The sequence below is a fragment of the Festucalex cinctus genome, chromosome 10 (assembly GCF_051991245.1).
Source record: "Festucalex cinctus isolate MCC-2025b chromosome 10, RoL_Fcin_1.0, whole genome shotgun sequence".
Lineage (NCBI taxonomy): Eukaryota > Metazoa > Chordata > Actinopteri > Syngnathiformes > Syngnathidae > Festucalex > Festucalex cinctus.
Window position 1 is genome coordinate 29670777 of NC_135420.1, and position 18396 is coordinate 29689172.

Consider the following 18396-nt stretch of genomic DNA (forward strand, 5'->3'; position numbering starts at 1 on the left):
AAATGTGAAGAAAAGCAACTTTTCACAATAGCTTGATAAAATACAATTAGGCTTTCACATTAGGCGGTCAAACCAACCAACCATGTATAATAAGGCGTTTTTTAAACAAATATGTCAAGTAAAACTTTTTTTAACAACCATGTATACTAAGGAGTTTTTTTGTTTTGTTTTGTTTTTTTTTTATTTAAAAAGCCTTACTAAACATAGTCGTTTTTAAAAAAATAAAAAAGCCTTGTCATGATTGTTATTTATTTATTTATTTAAAAAGCCTTACTATACATGGTCGTTTTTTTTTTTGTTTTTTTGTTTTTTTAAATTTAAAAAGCCTTACTATACATGGTCTTTCTTTTTTTTTTAAATATATATATTTTTTTAATTTAAAAAGCTTTACTATACATGGTCTTTTTTTTTTTTTTTTTAAATTTAAAAAGCCTTACTATACATGGTCGTTTTTTTTTTTGTTTGTTTGTTTTTTTTGTTTGGTTTTTTAATTTAAAAAGCCTTACTATACATGGTCGTTTTTAAAAAAAAATTAAAAAAGCCTTACTAGGTCTTTTTTTTTTTTTTTTTTTTTTTTTAAAAAGCCTTACTATACATGGTCTTTTTTTTTTTTTTTTTTTTTTTTTAAATTTAAAAAGCCTTACTATACATGGTCTTTTTTTTTTTTTATTTTATTTAAAAAGCCTTACTATACATGGTCTTTTTTTTTTTTTTTTTTTTTTTTAAATTTAAAAAGCCTTACTATACATGGTCTTTTTTTTTTTTTATTTTATTTAAAAAGCCTTACTATACATGGTCTTTTTTTTTTTTTTTTTTTTTAAAAAGCCTTACTATACATGGTCTTTTTTATTTTTTTTAATTTTTTAATTTAAAAAGCCTTACTATACATGGTCTTTTTTTTTTTTTTTTTTTTTTTTTTTTTTTTTAAATTTAAAAAGCCAGCCTTACTATACATGGTCGTTTGTTTGTTTTTTTAAATTAAAAAAGCCTTACTATACATGGTCTTTTTTTTTTTTTTTTATATTTTTTTTTTTTATTTAAAAAGCCTTACTATACATGGTCTTTTATTTTTTTTATATATTTTTTTTTTATTTAAAAAGCCTTACTATACATGGTCTTTTATTTTTTTTATATATTTTTTTTTTATTTAAAAAGCCTTACTATACATGGTCGTTTGTTTTTTTTTTAAATTAAAAAAGCCTTACTATACATGGTCGTTTAAAAAAAAAAAAAAAAAAAAAAAGCCTTACTATACATGGTCATTTTTTTTATTTTATTTTATTTTTATTAAAAAAGCCTTACTATACATGGTCGTTTTTAAAAAAAATAAAAAAGCCTTACTATACATGGTGGTTAAAAAAAAAACAACAAAAAAAAACACCTTACTATATATTATTGTTTAAAAAAAAACGTAAAAAAAAAATGCCTTACTATACAGTCGTTAAAAAATAATAAAATAAAAACACCTTACTATATATCGTTGTTTTAAAAAAACGTAAAAAAAAAACGCCTTATTATACATGGTCGTTAAAAAAAAAAAACACCTTACTATATATTATTGTTTAAAAAAAACGTAAAAAAAAATGCCTTACTATACATGGTCGTTAAAAAAAATAAAATAAAATAAAAACACCTTACTATATATCGTTTAAAAAAAAACGCCTTACTATACATGGTGGTTAAAAAAAAAAAAAAACCTTACTATACATCGTTTAAAAAAAAAAAAAATGTAAAAAAAAAACAAAAAAAACCGCCTTACTTTACATGGTCATTAAAAAAATAAAAAATAAAAACACCTTACTATATATCGTTGTTTAAAAAAAAAAAACGTAAAAAAAAAAACGTTTAAAAAAATGTTTTAAAAAAACGCATTACTATATATACATGGTCGTTAAAAAAAAAAAACTTACTATATATCTTTTTTTTTTAAAACAAACGCCTTTTTAAAAAAGCCTTAGTAAGGTGTTTTATTAAAAAAAAATGTTTTAACTCATTCACTCCCAAAGACGTATTTACACGTTTTTTTTTAGTTTTTTTGTTGTTTTTTTCATTAATGAAACAGATGAAGCACACTTTTTTTTTTTTGTAATAACTACCATCGCTTTAAGCTTCCACTTCAGGTCAAAAACTGCATCAAAGCCTTCATACAAAAACTCTAGCAAGCAAAAACCTAAAAAACGTATAAATACGTCTTTGGGAGTGAATGAGTTAATAAGATATAGCAAGGTGGTTTTTTTTTAAACGTTTTTGGTTTTTTTTAAATGCCGTCTTGTCCTTAGGTGTGCTTTGTTTGTCTCCGTGTGCCCTGCGATTGAGTTGAGGGTATACCCAGCCTACTGCCTCAAGCCAGCTGGGATAGGCTCCAGCACCCCCACAACTCTTGTGAGGAGCAAGTGGTTAAGAGAAATGGATGGATAGAAGTGTTTTTTTTTTTTTTTTTTATGAACACTTGGCAAAAAAAAAAGGACTGACTGGTGAGGACGGACAAGGAAGAAGGTACAACCAGGAAGTGCTTTTCTTGTTGCGTTAGCTTTTATTTGCAGATGTGGTGGTGGTTTCTTTTTTTTCCCCCGTCTCAGCACGGACACGGCGTTGCGGGCTCCATGTCCAGTGGAAGTCCTTTGCTGATGAGGAAGGCTTCTTGCTTGGGTTCGCGGCCCAGGAACCTCCTCAACATGTCCGCCGCGTCCACCGAGCCGCCGGGACCCAGAATGCACTTGCGGTAGTCCAGGCCCACCTGCGCGCAAACACCTTCAGAAAGGCACGATTGGCTCGGGAAGCCAGCAAAAGCGTCTCCGTTGGCAAACGCAGACGCAAACGCGGCCGGCTGACCTTCGGGTTCATGATGCCTTCCTGCTTGAAGCGGGCGTAGAACATGTCCATGGAGAACACCTCGCTCCACAGGTAGCCGTAGTACTGCGCGTCGTAACCGTCCGACAGGTGGCCGAACGTTGCCGGCATGTTGGTGCCTGAGGACGGGATGCGCGCACAGGTGGCGGCAGGTCAAAGGTCAACAAAAAAAAACAAAAATAATCATATTTTAAGGTGGTAAGTGAATTTGATGGAATATTGCATTTTGAAGAACTGAGGTCATGTTTGCTGTATTTTAAAAAAAAGAAAAGAAAAAAGAAAAAATGAATCAGAACAAGGAAAAGGAAAAAAATACAAACTCGAGGAAAAGCCAAGAAATACGAAAAAGAAAGGAGAAGTTGAGTGGGGAATCTGACCGGGCGAAGCGGGAATTCCGAGCACTTCCCGGCAGAGTCGCGCGTACTCGTCGGCCGGGTCCAGGCCGCTGCGGGTGTGCAGCGCCTGATCCACCTTGGCCAGAACGATCTGCCTCAGGTTGAAGAGTCCTGCCGGGGGACGCGCGCGGTCAAGCGCGTCTTTGCGGGCGGCGGCGGCGGACTGACCGGTGTTGGCGAGGCGGGACTTGATGAGTTTGTCCAGGAGGTCCTCGGGGATGGGCTGCCGCGTCTGGTAGTGCGCCGACATCCGCCGCAGGGGTTCCTTCTCCCACACCCAGTTCTCCAACATCTGCGACGGCGCCTCCACAAAGTCGCGCTCCACGTGGGTGCCGCTGAACATGGCGTAGTCCGCCTGCACGCACGCACGTTCGTTAGCTCATTCCAAGTTAGCATGCTAAGCTAATGCTAAGCAAATGCTAATGCTAAGTTAGCATGCTAAGCTAATGCTACAAATTTGACGCATTTGCAGTCTGACTGCACTTTGCTCTTCAAAGATGGATCAAGAACGTCATCGGTTTTGTTTCTCACATGGAACCCAAAAACTCCAATTTGTTTCCTCCAAAAATGTGTTTCCTCCCTTTTTCGTTTTGATCCATCCAATCAAAGGTTCCGTTAGCCGTCCGTCCGGCGGTATCCGACCTGCGCGCAGAGCTGATGCATGACGTGTCCGAACTCGTGGAAGTACGTCTCCACCTCGTCGTGCTGCAGCAGCGCCGGCGCGGCCGCCGTAGCCTTGCTGAAGTTGGCCACCATGGCGGCCACCGACATCTGCCGACGGCCGTCCGCCAGCAGGCAGCCGGGCTGCAGGCCGAAGCACGCCGCGTGGCCGTACTTGCCCTCCCTGGGGGAGGGGCAGAGAAGACGGATTGACGGCTTCCGTCCAGCCGTCAATTTGTGGGACGCTCACCTGGGGTGCAGGTCCAGGTAGAAGTGTCCCACCACGTGGCCCTGGCCCCGGTCCCTGACCGAGTAGACCTTGACGTCGGGATGCCAGACGGGGGCGCCGTCCAGCAGCTCAAAGGTGAGACCCAGCAGCTCCTGGTAGATGGCCAGCAGGCCGCCCGTCACCACCTCCACGGGGAAGTACGACTTCAGCACGTTCTGGTCCACCGCGTACTCGCTCTCCTCCACCTACGCAACAACAACAACAACAACAACGTCAGCAGCAGTCGAGTTCCACAAAAGGTCCAAATCGGAAAACGTCTTCTGCACTTCACATCCACCTTTTACAATCACCGACCAAATATGGCTGCAAATCAATCAAAGTCGATTGGCTTCACCACAAAAATGCATGCATTTAATATACATATATGATTTTTTTTTTTTTTATTCATAATAATTCTAGCAACTAAAAGCATTCATCTCTTCTCAAAATGATCCATTGTTTGCATTTGTAATATTGCAACATGATCTGAAGTGTGACACCATTTTGTGTCAAATTGCAAAAGTGAATAAAAGGGCTTAAATATTCCATCCAAATAATATTCCTCAGAAATCATCCACATTTTTCGGCTAAATGTCAAAGCGCGCTGACCAGTCGTCTTCTTCACCCCAACACTCGCGTCCGTTTCCCTGCCACCCTTACGACGCGCTCCCCCTAGTGGCCCGCCGAGTCATCGCTCAACAAGTGACGGCTGAATATGGACGCCAAATCTGGCAAGACTTGCGCTACCTGCGTCATGAAGTATCGGGTGTCCCAGGCGTGAAGTTGCCGGTCAAAGGTCGTCCCTCGCTTGCGGCACTCGTCCTCCTTCAGCTTGAGGAGGAGCGAGCGCTCCTCGTCCCCGAGCGGCTTCAGCTTGCGGGACAGCTCCTCTGACGGAAGACGGACGGACGGAGGCCACGGTCAGCGACAACCGGACGTGTGGCGTCCGTCCGTGCGTCCGTCCTCACCTAGGAAGGCGGCCACCTGCTTGGCAGACTTGGCCATGTTCATCTCCAGCACAAAATCGGCGTGCGTGGCGAAGCCCAGCAGGGAACTCTTGCGAGCGCGGAGCTCCACCATCTCCTTCAGGATCGCCGAGTTCTCCTGCGACGGCGGGCGACGGCGTCAAAAAACAAACAAACAAACGTCAAAGCACGAGCGCAACTCGTCACCTCCTTGCAGCGCGAGTTGAAGGCCTCCTCCAGCTTGCGCCGCGTTTCCGCCACAAAGCACTTCTTCATGGTGGGGAAGTAGTGAGGATACTTCAAGGTCACCTTCAGATTGTCGCCGTCTCGCTCCAGCGAGCTCAGGAAGTCTTCCGGCAGGCCGCCTGCAGGGGGCGACAAAAACACAAAAGTCAAACGAGGAGGAGAAAGAAACCAGACAGACGACTGGAAAAAAAAAAAAAGAGGCAGAAAAAAGGGTGAAGGGGGCGAGAAGGCCACAAAGGAAAGAAAGACGGACAACAACAACAAGAAGAAGAAATAAAATATTTTTTTGCAGGTCACGAGGCGGCCATATTGCTCCTCCCAAGAAATGTTTCCCGCCAAACCTTCTTCCACATTTACAGGATCCAAAATGGAGAACGTTTTTTTCCGACACTACTTTGTGGAAACATCCGCATTTATCAGCTTTGAAATGTGTTCAACACAAACTTCAGACATTTGACAGCTTGCATCAATCAGGCGTGAAATTCAGAATGTTTACGGGAGGAAACATTTTGTTTTGAAAAATATCCTCGACTCATTGAGCCATTTTCAGCAGTAAAAGTGAATATTTTGTTGAGCATGAAAGGAAACAGGTAGACAAGAACCAGGTGAGCCATGATTGGCCGTTAGCCTTCCTCAACACGGGTGATGTCATCAGCAGGAAGTGGAAATGTTCCAAAAGGCGACTGACCGAGTTGTTCCCTGGTGAAGGCGAGCGTTGTGGTGTCCTCGTTCAGGTTCTTGTTGAAGTCGATGCACAAGTTGCTCAGCTTCTTCTTGATGTCCTTGATTTCCTGCACGCACGCACGAGCACACGCGTGAGTGACGGCGGGACGAGCCGACGGGCGACGACGGCCGAGCGCCACCTGCTGCGTGCGTTTGGGCAGGTGGAGTCCGTTCCGCTGGCCCAACTTGAGCAGACGTTCCATGTAGCGACGAGACTCGGCCGGCAGGCTCGCGCACTCCGCCGCCTTCTTCTGCAAACAAAATGGCGTCGGCCGCTGCCGCGTTGCCGGGAGGCCGAAGGCGGAGCTTACCTGCAAGGCCACGATCCGCAGGTAGACGTCCTCCCTCATGCTCATCTCCACGTCAAACTCCGACAGACGTTTGTCGGCTTGCGTGCTGGCCGCTCGCACGTCCTTGCGCGGGGAAACGTGCTGAGGGAAGTCCAGCGCGTTGCGCTCCACTGACGACGGACGGACACACGGACGCGTGTTAGCCACGAGCGCTTTTGCATTTCATTCTGCGATTGAGACGGATCAGCAACATTTGGAAAAGGACGCATCTTTTCTTCATCCTCATTTATGGGGAATTGTTGTTCCAGTTTGCAAATATTCGGCTTGTTAAGAAGGAAAGATGGACATTTTCAACTGGGAAAAAAGGAAAAAAAATTGGGGGGAAAAAGGGAAACAAATGAAAAAAAGGGAAAAAATGAAAAGCAAAAAAAAGAAAAAAGTGGGGAGAAAAAAAAAAAGCCCCCCATACAATTGACATTTCCGCCATTTTTGTGCCATTTTTGCTTTCAGGCCTTCAGCATCAGCGACGTTCCATTTTGGAAGTCGTCACATGACGTCATGCGACGCGTCGTGGTTACACGCAGCCAAGCGGCAAACACGCACGCACGCACACACACGTCCGTATTGTGACCTTTGTTGTTGCTCGCCAAAACGCTGACGTCGGCCATCTTTACAGGGCAAACCGCCGACTCTGCGCCTCAACAATGAGCGCCAAACAAAACGGAGCGTTCGACACGTTTTACTTTGACGCAGCGCTCGGAAGCTTCCCGATTCGCGGCCAAGCGCAAAACAAAAACAAACAAAAAAAAACAGGCCGAGACCCCCACAGCTGCAAGTAACCACTTTGACGACGACGACCGATTCACTTTAGCTTGGCTAATAAGTTCTTTTGGTTTCGGAGGGAACGACATCTACGCACGGCACAATTTGATTGGCTGCTTGCCAAACGAGTCGCCTCGTTCAAGTTTGTTTGTTTGTTGTTTTTCCTCCTCTGCAAGCACACCAACACATTCGGGTTGTTGTTGTTGTTGTTGTTGAGCCTCAACGAAACTGACAACATTACACTTCCACGTTATACTTCAGAATAACAAAAAATAAAAAAGCAAAGGTGCCAGCAGGTACTCGTTAGCCTTAAGCACAACATGCGCAGCCCCCGGCCGGGTCTGTTTTATTCTAAAAATAGCTCAACAGTGATGGGACATTGTGACCTACTAAGAAGAATTCAAAAACTATTTACTGAAACGTCCATCTTTCTTCTCTACTAAATAAAGAATCAATCAATCAATCAATAAATAATAAATAATTGGCTGAAACGTTCATGTGTCCTCAGTCCTAAATAAAGAATAAGAAATAAAGAATAAAGACAGAATTTACTGAAACGTCAACGTTTCTTCAATACTGAATATTTGATATTTGGTTTGAAAATAAAATGGATTGTTTTTGTTTTTTTTGAAGAGATAGCTCAGAATTGTTCATTTGGCAATATTACCGATTCAACATCTTATCATCGCTCTTAAAAAAAATAATAAGAATAATTTAATCAAATCGATTGTGTTGAGTGAAAAAAAAAATGCTGTTTTTATTTACTCGAATATTTCAATCTTTTGTTGTCATTTTAATACTGAAATAATTTTGCTCACTCTTATCATATTGTCATAATCCAACATGCCTCCGAAAAAGTCATCTAACTTTTTAAAAAAAACATTTTTTCCATCCGTTTATGTGGAAAGCACAAACCGGAATTGAAAAGGATTCACTTCCTGCTTTCAAGTTCACAAATTACAAGTGCAGCAGTTCATCAATGATCAAATTAATCAACAACTTTTCTGATCATTCAATAATCATTGAGAGATTTCTTGAAAATAAATTGGTCCAAATCCACAGAATTGAATCGAATCAAATGGGGAAAAAAAACTCCGATTCTTCAAGTAACAAATTCTGGCAAGTCTTCATTTGGATGAAAATGTAACGAAGAAGCGGGTGCCGCCGTCCGCCGTCCGCCATCCGACATCCGACCCGAGACGGACTCACCCGTGTATTCCACCTCGACGTCGGCCAGCGCCTTGACGGTGTTGCGGAAGGTGACGCGGTCCAGGTCCAGAGCGCCCACCTGGTCGTAAACCTTCTTGGTGGCGGCCATCAGCCTGTCGGCCGTCTCCAGGATGCGCTCGGCGCTCAGGTCCCAGCGAAGGCGGTTTTCCGAGCACACGCCGCCGACGCCCAACGCCGCCTCACCTGAAAGGCCACGCGCAATTTGCTTCATCCAAAATAAACTTGCATAAATATTGTGCTTCAAAGAATTTGGTTTTGTCTTTAATATTTTTTTTTACATTTAAACATTTTCTTGTTTTGGACTCCAAAAAAACTAATAAATAAATCCTTCTACTGCACATTGAACATGTTACGCTCCAACTTCAAGTTTTTGCCAACATAAATAAACAAACAAACAAACAAACACAAGTTGTGTTCGGTCCAAAAGGAACTTACATATTTATAGTGTTTCGATGTCTTTAATTGGTCTTAATTTTTCAAATGCTTGAACATTTTCTTGTTTTGTAGCAAAAGATACACAATGGGTTGAATAATCATGATTTCAATTATTGCCAAAATAATGGTGATTATTTTTGCCATAATCGAGCAGCCCTACTTGAGATCCCCTCCTGCTCTTTGCCACTGCCACCTACTGGAGGGCATGCGCAATTACATTTTAACCCCCAAAAAATAAATAAAAAGCTAAACAAAAGAAGCAGCCTTTTTTTCTCTTTGCAGTAGTCTTCCCGTCACTGATGACATCATAAACAAGCGACTTGAAAACATCTCGTGAGCATGAATGTGCACTCTTAGAAACAAACAAGGCAAAGACGATCGAAAATCAGCTTCGATATTGTGAAAGTCAACCGAAGGGCAACGATTGAAGGCATTTAGCTCCCGCCTCAGATGACGTCACTCGTCAAGTCAGTTTGCTTTGGGGGCTGAAACGAGCGCGGCTGCTAGCAAGACCAAAGCGGCTAGCCAAGCGCTGTCGTCAATCTCGGTTGCGGTCGGGCGAGGCCGTTCAAAACTCGCCAAGCGACGCGACGCGAGTGTCAGTTTTTGTGCTCGCTCACCTGTCGGGCTCATGTTGTCGTCTTGCCGCTTTTTGCTCGCTCGTCAGTCGCGCGTGCTCTTTTTGTGCCACCGCCAAGCGCCGGGGAGGGGACACGGACACCAACAACATCCGCTAGCGAATTTCAAAGTCACACTACACGCCGTGGCCACGCGACGAGGAAACGTGCACTCATGTCGTCATTTAACGCCATCATAAGTGGGCGCGTTATTATCAACGTTTCAAACATGTTTCTCACCGCTCACGGAACATTTGCACTCAAATGACAATCATAAACGCTCTTACTTTTTGACTCTCAACCGGAAAATGAAGCCCTTCCTTTTCCGGTGTACAATCCATTGTCAAGTGTAACTGTACTTGTCAATCCAGTCTTCCATTTTCGACGTCCGCCTCACGCAATCGAGCCCAAAGCAAAAGTTCAAGAAAACCTCCATTCATTTTGACATCTTTTGTTGCATGCCTCTGATTTATAGATTTTTTTCTTTTAAATATCACATTTTCCAGGAGAACATTTCCATAAACCTATATTCAAACTGTAATATTCTTCATTAATTAGCTATGGTCATGTGACAATCATTAAAGTAGCACTGAAGACAAACTTGTTTAAAAAAAAAAAAGAAAAAGAAGATGTAAACAAGGTTACGAATGTCAAACAAAAATACAACAAACTACATCAGAGCTGAAAGAGAAAAAAAAAGTGAATCAAAATAATATTCATTTGTGCAATACTACTAATAACGAGTTCATATAAAATACAATTGAAAATGAAAGTAATAATAGCAATGAATAAACATTACACGAACTATATTTCAAATTTCTTCAATGAATTCAACCAAATGGGCAGTTTTGCTATAGAGGCCAATTTTGATTTGGTTTTTGAAGTATAAAGAAATTCCAAAATAAATCAAAGAACCAAAAGTAACCATGGAAAAAAAAAATCAAGGTCAGAAAAAAAAAAAGTGCATTTGAATTGACTTAAGTGACATTTTCAAGTTTGGTTGACTTGTTTGGAGAAAGACGAGTAGCTCCTCCTCCTCCTCTGGACCAGGCCCCGCCCCCTCTCGCCACTCTGGGAACATGCTGAATAGTTACACGCATTACAATACATGACAAGGCGACAATTTCAAATGTTGGCTAATGCTAACAGTTGGCATGCTAACATACAATACATGCAGCAAGTATAGAAAGTTTTGCCATTGCAAAACTTCCAATGACTGTTGCTGTAGTAACATGAAAGGGGCGTGGCTAGGACAGTGAGAGGGCGGGGCATGTTATCCCGAAAGGGTCGGTGAGGCTAGTGAGGGGCAGGAAATGCTAACATACTAACTGCTAGCTTACCTGCTTGTCAACCCAGGAAAGGCTGAAGAGGTTTTGACGATATTATTCAAGGAGACAAGAACAGTTCCTTGCGGTTCTTCAAGGGTTCCACAAGTACGTACCTCTCGCTCTTGGCTCGGAGGAGACACTTTGTTCCTTCCCGCAGAAGCGGCTCCAGTTGCACTTGGCAGACTTTTGGCTTCGGGCGACACCAACGCTTTGTTCTTGACCAGGGTGGACAAAACTGAAGAGAACACAGCGGAACGTGGGGCCAATGAGGACCCATCCGGATTCTGGACAGGCCTAAACTGCTCTCGGCCGGTCTGTAGTACTGATCTGGAGTGCAAAGGGCCAGATGGGCCTGACTCTGGACAGACCTGCGAGCGTCAGTTCATTGAAAAGGGGGCGGGAACATGCCACTCCATGCGGGTCCAGTGATGCAAACGTGGACCTGGTCCCTGCTGGTCTGTACTGACCAAGATGGACCCGCACCGATGTGGAACTACTCCACTCACTAACTCCAACCATAGCATAAGCAAATTTTGTAAACCAAAGGCTGCATGGCCGAAAACTGCTCAACGGCCACTGACCTCAACTGATCATCATCAGAACTACAGAACCTCGAGACTGACCCTACCGGATTGGATGTCGTCAGTACTTGTAGGGAGAAGACGGCAGTGTTCCAGACTTGTTCCAGACCTAGACCTGCATAGTCCAACTTTGACTGCTGTGTATGGACCCAGACTGGTGTGCGACTGGTGAACTACTCGAGTCTGGTACTGGCCTGGACCTGCATCAAGTTCCATGGACTTTTGTCAACTCTCTAGGGTCTAGTTGCTTTGAAAGTGATCCAGGTTTAATCTGAACCGGCACGTCCTGATGTGTTTGAGGTGTTTTATGATACAAGTGTGGAGCTCCGCAATACCTTCCCTGGTGAGGTTCTCTGCGGCGCTCATGGCCTTCCCGCTCAGGTCGCTGACCATGTTGTCCACGGTGGCTTCGTGACGGAGGAAAACTGGTCGCACTACTCGGTTGTAGAGCACCTGGGATCCATTCCAGGCCACGGGGGCCATGCACCACAACAGGAACAAACACTGCGGCCGGGGAAGGACCAGACAAGACCAGGAGAAACGTGCGGCACGTCGAAAGGCAAGGAGGCGAGGAGGGTACCTTAAAGGCGTAGTAGAAGGGAAACCAGTAGAGGAAAATGTCAGAGAAGAACTCCCCCAGACTGAAGACTCCGTAGACCACCCAGTAGGTCAGCCATTTTGTGTCGTCTTCTTTGCTGGGACTCTCGATGGCTTTGACTCTGAACACACAAATGTCACCTGCTGACTTCCTCCGCCAAAAGAAGCTTCTGGAAGGTTCTAGTCCAGGGCTGGGAAAACTGGGCCCTCGAGGGCTGGAGTCCTGCAGGTTTTGGATGTTTCCCTTCTCCAACACAGCTGATCTATGATCAGCTCATCAGCAAAGCTCTGCATCAGCCTGATAATTGGAATCAGCTTGTGTTGGACGAGGGGAAACTTCCAAAAACCTGCAGGGACTTGGGCCCTCCAGGCTAGTGACGAGTACATGGATCCTAAACTGGATTCCAAGGACATGGAACGGTTTTCGATTCCAGTCCATAGCGAGGACTCCCGGACGGACGGACTCACGAGTAGTAAGCCGGGTAGACAAAACCGATCAGGTTGCAGAGCAGGGCAGCGCCGTAACCGTAGACCAGGTAGAATCCCGTCACTGAGACGGCACCTGGAGGAAGGCCAGAAGACAAAAGATGGTTTCAATTGCAGCTCGGAGCAACATCTGCGACGGTGCTTTTCACACGCGTCTTCCGTCCACAACTGGAATTTGGACGAGCCGGCGGTCTGCCACCAAGCCAGACTCTATTAGCAACGTTAGCTTAGCATTATTCACTCCATCATCGTCACGCCTAGCATGCGTGCGCCTTTGAGGAGAGAGGTGCCACGCGGCCGACAGATTAGCACAAATCCTCTCAACACGCACACGTGCAGAAATGCAGAACGCACCAGCGGCGAGGATCTTCTTCTTGACTCCCGTCTTCTCCTCCACCTTCCCCAGGAAGTCCGTGACCACGTTCTTTTCGTTGAGGAACTTCTCGGCTCGTTCTTTGGCCGCCGACAGGAAGCTGAGCAGGCCCATGTCCTCGATCGGTCCTCGATTGGGGTCGGCGGCGGAGGAAGACGAGCGAGCGGCTGAGGATGAAGAGGAACGGATTAAACACTGGACACCTGCCGCATGCGGGAGGGGGATGGGGGGGGTCTGATGGCATCAAAGCAGGTCACTCATTGGGCCAAATGAAAGACGACGTCACATATTGCCAAAGTGAGGCATATGGTTCGGGTTTAGCGCCGCTGACTCTGACAGATGAAGTTAAATAAAACTATTTGATGTACTTCAAACAACTTTGCGTTATGCTAACACATAAAAGGAGTCCCCGAGTTACGTCGGAGTTCCGTTCCTAGCTAGCGATAGAACCCAAATTTCCCCATTCAAGTCAATATTTACATATAACAAATGATCTAAAATACATTTAAAAAAATAATAAAATAAGATACTATACCTACCATGACTGCTTAGAGGTGGATGGAAAAGACGGATGGTGTGGGAAAGAAAAAAAAAAAAAGCGTGCGAAAACGATACTCCTGCAAGCGCAAAAGTGCTAGCACTAGCCAAGCACTAAATAGGGGACGACACTGCGGCCAAAATGGCGGATGAGGAGCCAAAACGGTGAACGGGACAAAATGGCAGACCGAGTGTAATCGTTGAGTGCGCCTTCACTCGAGGACTCCCTGTAATTTGAAATGCCAACGACAGGCTAACAATTAGCTTTCCTGTGGCGTCGTGTTTATCGGCCGCCGGTCCTCTACCGCCCCCGGGTGGCCGAGGCAGGCACAGCAAAAGGAGCAGCGCGATGTCCATTGAACTGAAGGAGAAAGTGAAATCAGTTCTTTTCAACTGGATTCAAGTTTGTCAATAAAAAAGTGGCAATGATACAAAAACAAATTCTCGCTTACTGATCTTTTCCTTCCCCTGAAACGTTTCTATTTTCCAAGGGTGGTAAACATTTGACTTGTTTTTTGGTTGTGTTGAAAAGATGGAATCAGGCTCGACGATGTGAAGTTGACTTTGTGATCCGACTGATTGGAAGTGACGTTGACAAAGTTGCTTCCTCGCCGCCAGGTTTGGCGTTGACTCGGCGTCTTGAGCAGGAATGTGATGCAGGCCGCCACACGCACGAGAAGCCTCCAACGAAGGTCCCGGAAGTGTCTGCGGGACGCGTCCGTCCGTCCGTCCGTCCGTCTGCATAGCCCAGCTGACATGCGAGGATACCGAGGCATCAAGTACTTCTTGTTTATCTTCTGCTACGTCTTCTGGGTCAGTACTTTTTTTTTTTATTATTATTTTTGTAATCGCTGCACTTGACCTCATTTCAAAGTCCCGTCTCCATGCACGTACTGGCGTACTCGGTTTGGGGACCCGATGGGAACTCGCGTCTCTGCGAGGAGCCGTCATTGATTTTCACAGACTTTTTCCAAGTCTCGGAGACCAAATCTGTGGACTCTGCGAGGTCTCCGAAACCTGCCAGAGTGACACGGACGAACAACATGAAGATTATTAACACTTTGCCAGTTTAAATAACAGCCCAAGTATGTTTAACAAGAAAGTCTCATTTGCAAAAAAAAAAAAAAAACTTAATAGAACAAATGATTTAAAATACATACATCATATTTTGTGAACGTAAAAGTATCAGCATCGGCGATATTGGTACAAGTATTTACTTGGTATCGATCATACCAAAATCTCAAGTATCGCGCAGCTCTAAAATGTAACAACAACAACAACAACCAATCCAACAAAGTGTGAAAAGCTTCTTTCCTCTTTTCCAGCGCCTCAAACCTAATAAGTGTGCTGCTGCCATCCAGTGGTCGGTTGTGGAATTGGACCCCAAAATGCCCAAATGGAGTTCGAAACTCTTGTGTTAAAAACTCAAATCGAAATCCATATCGCCATAAAGTGAGAAGGTGCACTCGGAACAGGCACGATGAGGCTTTCAATGGCGATGAGAGGTCGGAATGTTTGGCAACATTTCAGTCTGTTTGCTCGAAGAACCACAAAAGCGGCAAATTTGTCACCAGGCTGTGATCGCCAAAAGAACTGATGATGATGATGATGATGATGATGATGATGATGATGTTTGCGTTGCTACTGCGCAGGTGCTGAGCGCCGTCCTGATCGCGGTGGGAATCTACGCCAAGCTGGCCAAGGAGAAAGGTCAGACGTCTTCTGCGCTCAGCGTCCACGTGTTGATCGAGGATGTCACGTGACGTGACGTGACGTTGCCTGTCCCCGACATGGCCACTTGTTAACTTGGGGTGGGAACCTCCGGCGACCTCACGATTCCCATACGATTTGCGATACAAAGCTCACCATAACGATGATCTCATCTCACGGGATGTGACGATACCGCCATTATCCATAATATTGCTCAGGTGATAAATCCTCGATAATCTATGATAAAAACAATAATATAAATAAATATTAAATAATATATATATAATTCTTAATATAATATAGCTATAAATACATAATATATAAATATATATAAAAATATAAATAAAATAAATATGTATAATAATCAAATAAACAATGAAATATATATATAAAATTCTTAACATAATATCGATATAATATAATATATAAAAAAAATAAGTAAAGTAATAATAAAAATAAATACAAATAAAAACTAAGCTGATGATTCTTCTTCGCTTGAAGACTTGTCCATTTCCCTGCCACTCTTATGAGGTGCTCCCCCTAGTGGCCTGCCAGGTAATTGCTCAATAAGTCATGAGCAATGGAGCCATTATAGTGGTTCTATACTATATTTAACTACAAATATTACGTAGACGTAAATGAAAAATGAAATGAAAAGGCGAATAAGCAATTCTTTTTCTGGTGTACGTTGCTAGACGTGGTGGACACGTTGACGTTGGACCCCGCTCTGCTTCTGATCCTGATTGGCTCCCTGGCCTTCTTCATCACCTTCTTGGGATGTTTTGGCGCGCTGCGCAACGCCACCTGCCTGCTCAAGACGGTATGACGTCAGCCCGATGACATCATCATCATCATCATCATCATCATCATGTTCCTGTCGTTTGTAGTTTGCGTCCATCCTGGCGCTGCTGCTCCTCCTACAGCTGGCGGCGGGAATTGCGGCGTACCTCTTCACAGACGCGGTAGGATGTCACGATGTCATCAGCGATGTCATCCGACCTCCACTTGGATTTGTGACAAAGTTGTTTTTGCGGAGGTGATGGAGCGGACGGAGCGTCTGATGATGAAAAGCGTCGTTTGCTATCGGGACGACCGCGACTTGGAGAACGCCATCGACTTTGTGCAGAAGAAGGTACGAGCGTCCCGGACGCGGCGGACCGCGCGCGCGCGCGCTTTTTTCACGCCGGTGTGCGTGTGCGTGTAGTTTGGGTGCTGCGGCGTGGACGACTACAAGGACTGGTCGAGGAACGCGTACTTCCGGTGCTCCGACGACAATCCCAGCTTGGAGGCCTGCGGCGTTCCCTTCTCCTGCTGCGTCGCCCCCGGCAACCAGGTCGCTCCTTCCCTCCCTTCCACTTGAGTTGAAGTGCCGTTCGTTGAGATCGACAAATCACAAGTCAACTTGTCGCCATTTTCGTGAGGCTCCAAAAGCAAACTCGGCAAACCGAAGACACGTCAGCCAGCACAAAACAAACAAACAAAACAAAACAAAAACTTCCTCAATTAAGGAAACACGAGCGGCATGGGGAGGCCGTCTGCCTCAACGACCCATCCAAGCAATCGGTTGATCGATAGATCAATCAATCAATCAGTCCAGTCAGTCAATGCTTATTTTGTGCTCGTTTTTGTATTTTTCTATGAAATGTTGGTTTTCCCATGCGGGCCGTCGGCTCATCCTGCAGCAGTTTGCAGCTTCCCGTGGAGAAGCGAGCCCGTTTTTAGTTTTGGGCGGCGCCGTCGCTCCGACATGAGCAAGAAGACGCATGCGGGGTGGCCACGCCCACAAAGAGAGGAAGTCAGACAGAGAAGCAACAACATGAAGCTACTTCAAGAAATAATAAGAACAAAAAGAATCCACAACACTTGCGGATGGCGGTCCCGAGCGAGACCCGGACCCGGTTCGGCCCTGCGCCGAGACCGCCTCCTTAATTAATAACCAACGCGCGTCCTGTCCCGCTCAGACGGTGCTCAACACCATGTGCGGCTTCGGCACGCAGCGCGAGGAGCCGTCGCGCGTCCGACGCCGCGTCTTCCCCGACGGATGTTTGGACAAGATCGCGCGCTGGATCAAACGCAACGCCAGGATGGTCGGATGCCTCGCCGGCGGTCTGCTGCTTCTCCAGGTAAACATCATCAGCATCAATTCTTTTTGAGGATTATTAGTAGTTTGTTTCACATCACAAAATCAAATTTGACCCATTTAAATACGATTATTTGCGTGTATTTGTATTTGCGTGTCGCAAACGGGGCGGGGCCAATTTGTCGGCTGCGTGACGTCACTCGCGCTCCAATTCGAAAGCACGCACGGATTTTTTTTTTCAACTCCCTCATTGACACATGCAAGCTTCTATGAGTGAGTGAGAATAAATAAATAATCCGTGCATGCTGCGCTACAAACTACGCAAGGAACGCATGTGGCTATCATCATCATCATCATCATCATCATCATCATCATGCGTGTGTGTGCGCAGACCTGCATGATGTCGCTGGCTTGGGCTCAGGTGTGTTGGATCAACAAAGTTGTCCGGCGCAAGGCGGCGCTAGCGAGCAGGAAGGCGCCGAAGAAAGACGACGTGTGGCTTCCCGCCTTCGCCGACTTTGACGACCAATGAGACGAGAGCACCGTTGGGCGTTGCCTTGACAGGAAGTGCCGAGAGACGACCGACGAGCCGTCCAGGCTCCGCCCCTTTTGCCACTCGCGTCCCAGTGGCCAAATTCTCTTCGCCATGTTTGACCTTTAACCTCATTTTGCACATCTAGGCAAGGAAATGTTGATAGCATAAGTGGAGTGTTGACATTGTTTTGTTTTTTTTCCAAGTCTATACTGTGCCCCCCTTTTAACAAGCAGCATTTCAACCTCGTTTTTCTTTTGTTTTTTTTCCTCTTTCTTTCCAACAGATTTTCATGAGCCGTCAGGCTTCCTGTTCCGGTTCCCTGCTGCTCTTCTTTTCTTTTCTTTTTTTGATGTTTGGTGCAGGTTGTGACGGCTTACGTCCATTTTGTTGCTCTGAATTGCTGTGAAATGCCGATTACATTTTCCTTCCATTCAAAGTCTGACGTTTTTCTTTGATTTGAATCAAGAAATAAATGACTAAAAGTGAAAATAAAAAGGGATATAAACAAAGTCATTCAAAATTGAAATGCAAATACAAAATGTATGATTGAATTTGAACGATCTCGTTTCTATCAGTTGTTATTTTCACTTTCCGTTCTTGATGTCGTCAGTTTTGGTCCTCCATAATTGCGTCCATTTTGTGCCAAAGTCGGCTGGGCTTTCAAATTG

The 18396-nt window shown here is 44.6% G+C and overlaps 3 protein-coding genes across 8 annotated transcripts; 1 reads left to right on the plus strand and 2 right to left on the minus strand.

Annotated features, from left to right (window-relative positions):
- Positions 1 to 2510: 2510 nt before the first annotated feature.
- On the minus strand, positions 2511 to 9798 carry thop1 (thimet oligopeptidase 1). The gene is made up of 14 exons (XM_077533589.1): positions 9505 to 9798; positions 8429 to 8632; positions 6419 to 6567; positions 6248 to 6358; positions 6073 to 6175; positions 5346 to 5503; positions 5142 to 5277; positions 4921 to 5063; positions 4156 to 4379; positions 3888 to 4089; positions 3414 to 3600; positions 3228 to 3356; positions 2833 to 2969; positions 2511 to 2737 (listed from the first exon to the last, which is right to left on the minus strand). Exons 1-14 carry the CDS (start codon positions 9515 to 9517, stop codon positions 2576 to 2578), a joined length of 2058 nt encoding a protein of 685 aa, XP_077389715.1. The 5' UTR covers positions 9518 to 9798; the 3' UTR covers positions 2511 to 2575.
- Positions 9799 to 9950: 152 nt separating this feature from the next.
- reep6 (receptor accessory protein 6) lies at positions 9951 to 14985 on the minus strand. Of its 4 annotated transcripts, XM_077533597.1 has the most exons (9): positions 14564 to 14971; positions 13856 to 14420; positions 13406 to 13764; positions 12848 to 13033; positions 12476 to 12569; positions 11991 to 12129; positions 11746 to 11914; positions 10943 to 11064; positions 9951 to 10572 (listed from the first exon to the last, which is right to left on the minus strand). In XM_077533597.1, the coding sequence occupies exons 4-9, from the start codon at positions 12978 to 12980 to the stop codon at positions 10492 to 10494; spliced, it is 738 nt and encodes a 245-aa protein (XP_077389723.1). In that variant the 5' UTR covers positions 12981 to 13033; positions 13406 to 13764; positions 13856 to 14420; positions 14564 to 14971; the 3' UTR covers positions 9951 to 10491. The 4 variants fall into 4 exon arrangements, with proteins under 4 accessions (XP_077389723.1, XP_077389719.1, XP_077389720.1 ...); XM_077533593.1 differs by adding an exon at positions 10842 to 10863 and having other exon boundaries at positions 9951 to 10583; positions 11746 to 12129; positions 13406 to 14420; positions 14564 to 14985; XM_077533594.1 differs by adding an exon at positions 10842 to 10863 and having other exon boundaries at positions 9951 to 10583; positions 11746 to 12129; positions 13856 to 14985.
- LOC144026688 (tetraspanin-33) lies at positions 13968 to 18337 on the plus strand. Of its 3 annotated transcripts, XM_077533592.1 has the most exons (9): positions 14077 to 14216; positions 14729 to 14908; positions 15056 to 15113; positions 15809 to 15933; positions 16001 to 16075; positions 16150 to 16245; positions 16318 to 16446; positions 17075 to 17236; positions 17585 to 18337. In XM_077533592.1, exons 2-9 carry the CDS (start codon positions 14884 to 14886, stop codon positions 17713 to 17715), a joined length of 801 nt encoding a protein of 266 aa, XP_077389718.1. In that variant the 5' UTR covers positions 14077 to 14216; positions 14729 to 14883; the 3' UTR covers positions 17716 to 18337. The 3 variants fall into 3 exon arrangements, with proteins under 3 accessions (XP_077389716.1, XP_077389718.1, XP_077389717.1); XM_077533590.1 differs by lacking the exon at positions 14729 to 14908 and having other exon boundaries at positions 13968 to 14216; XM_077533591.1 differs by having other exon boundaries at positions 16001 to 16245.
- The last annotated feature ends 59 nt before the right edge of the window (positions 18338 to 18396 follow it).

Coding starts and splice junctions, on each gene's coding strand:
- LOC144026688 (XM_077533590.1), top strand. CDS start 14,058: ATGCAGGCCGCCACACGCACGAGAAGCCTCCAACGAAGGTCCCGGAAG. Junction 14,217..15,055: donor TCTTCTGCTACGTCTTCTGG/GTCAGTACTTTT, acceptor GCTACTGCGCAG/GTGCTGAGCGCCGTCCTGAT. Junction 16,246..16,317: donor TCGACTTTGTGCAGAAGAAG/GTACGAGCGTCC, acceptor GTGTGCGTGTAG/TTTGGGTGCTGCGGCGTGGA.
- reep6 (XM_077533593.1), bottom strand. CDS start 12,980: ATGGGCCTGCTCAGCTTCCTGTCGGCGGCCAAAGAACGAGCCGAGAAG. Junction 12,570..12,847: donor GAAGAAGATCCTCGCCGCTG/GTGCGTTCTGCA, acceptor GCCTTCCTCCAG/GTGCCGTCTCAGTGACGGGA. Junction 10,864..10,942: donor CTCCGAGCCAAGAGCGAGAG/GTACGTACTTGT, acceptor AAACCTCTTCAG/CCTTTCCTGGGTTGACAAGC.
- thop1 (XM_077533589.1), bottom strand. Junction 5,504..6,072: donor CTTCACCAGGGAACAACTCG/GTCAGTCGCCTT, acceptor CGCCCCCTGCAG/GCGGCCTGCCGGAAGACTTC. Junction 5,278..5,345: donor TCAACTCGCGCTGCAAGGAG/GTGACGAGTTGC, acceptor CCGCCGTCGCAG/GAGAACTCGGCGATCCTGAA.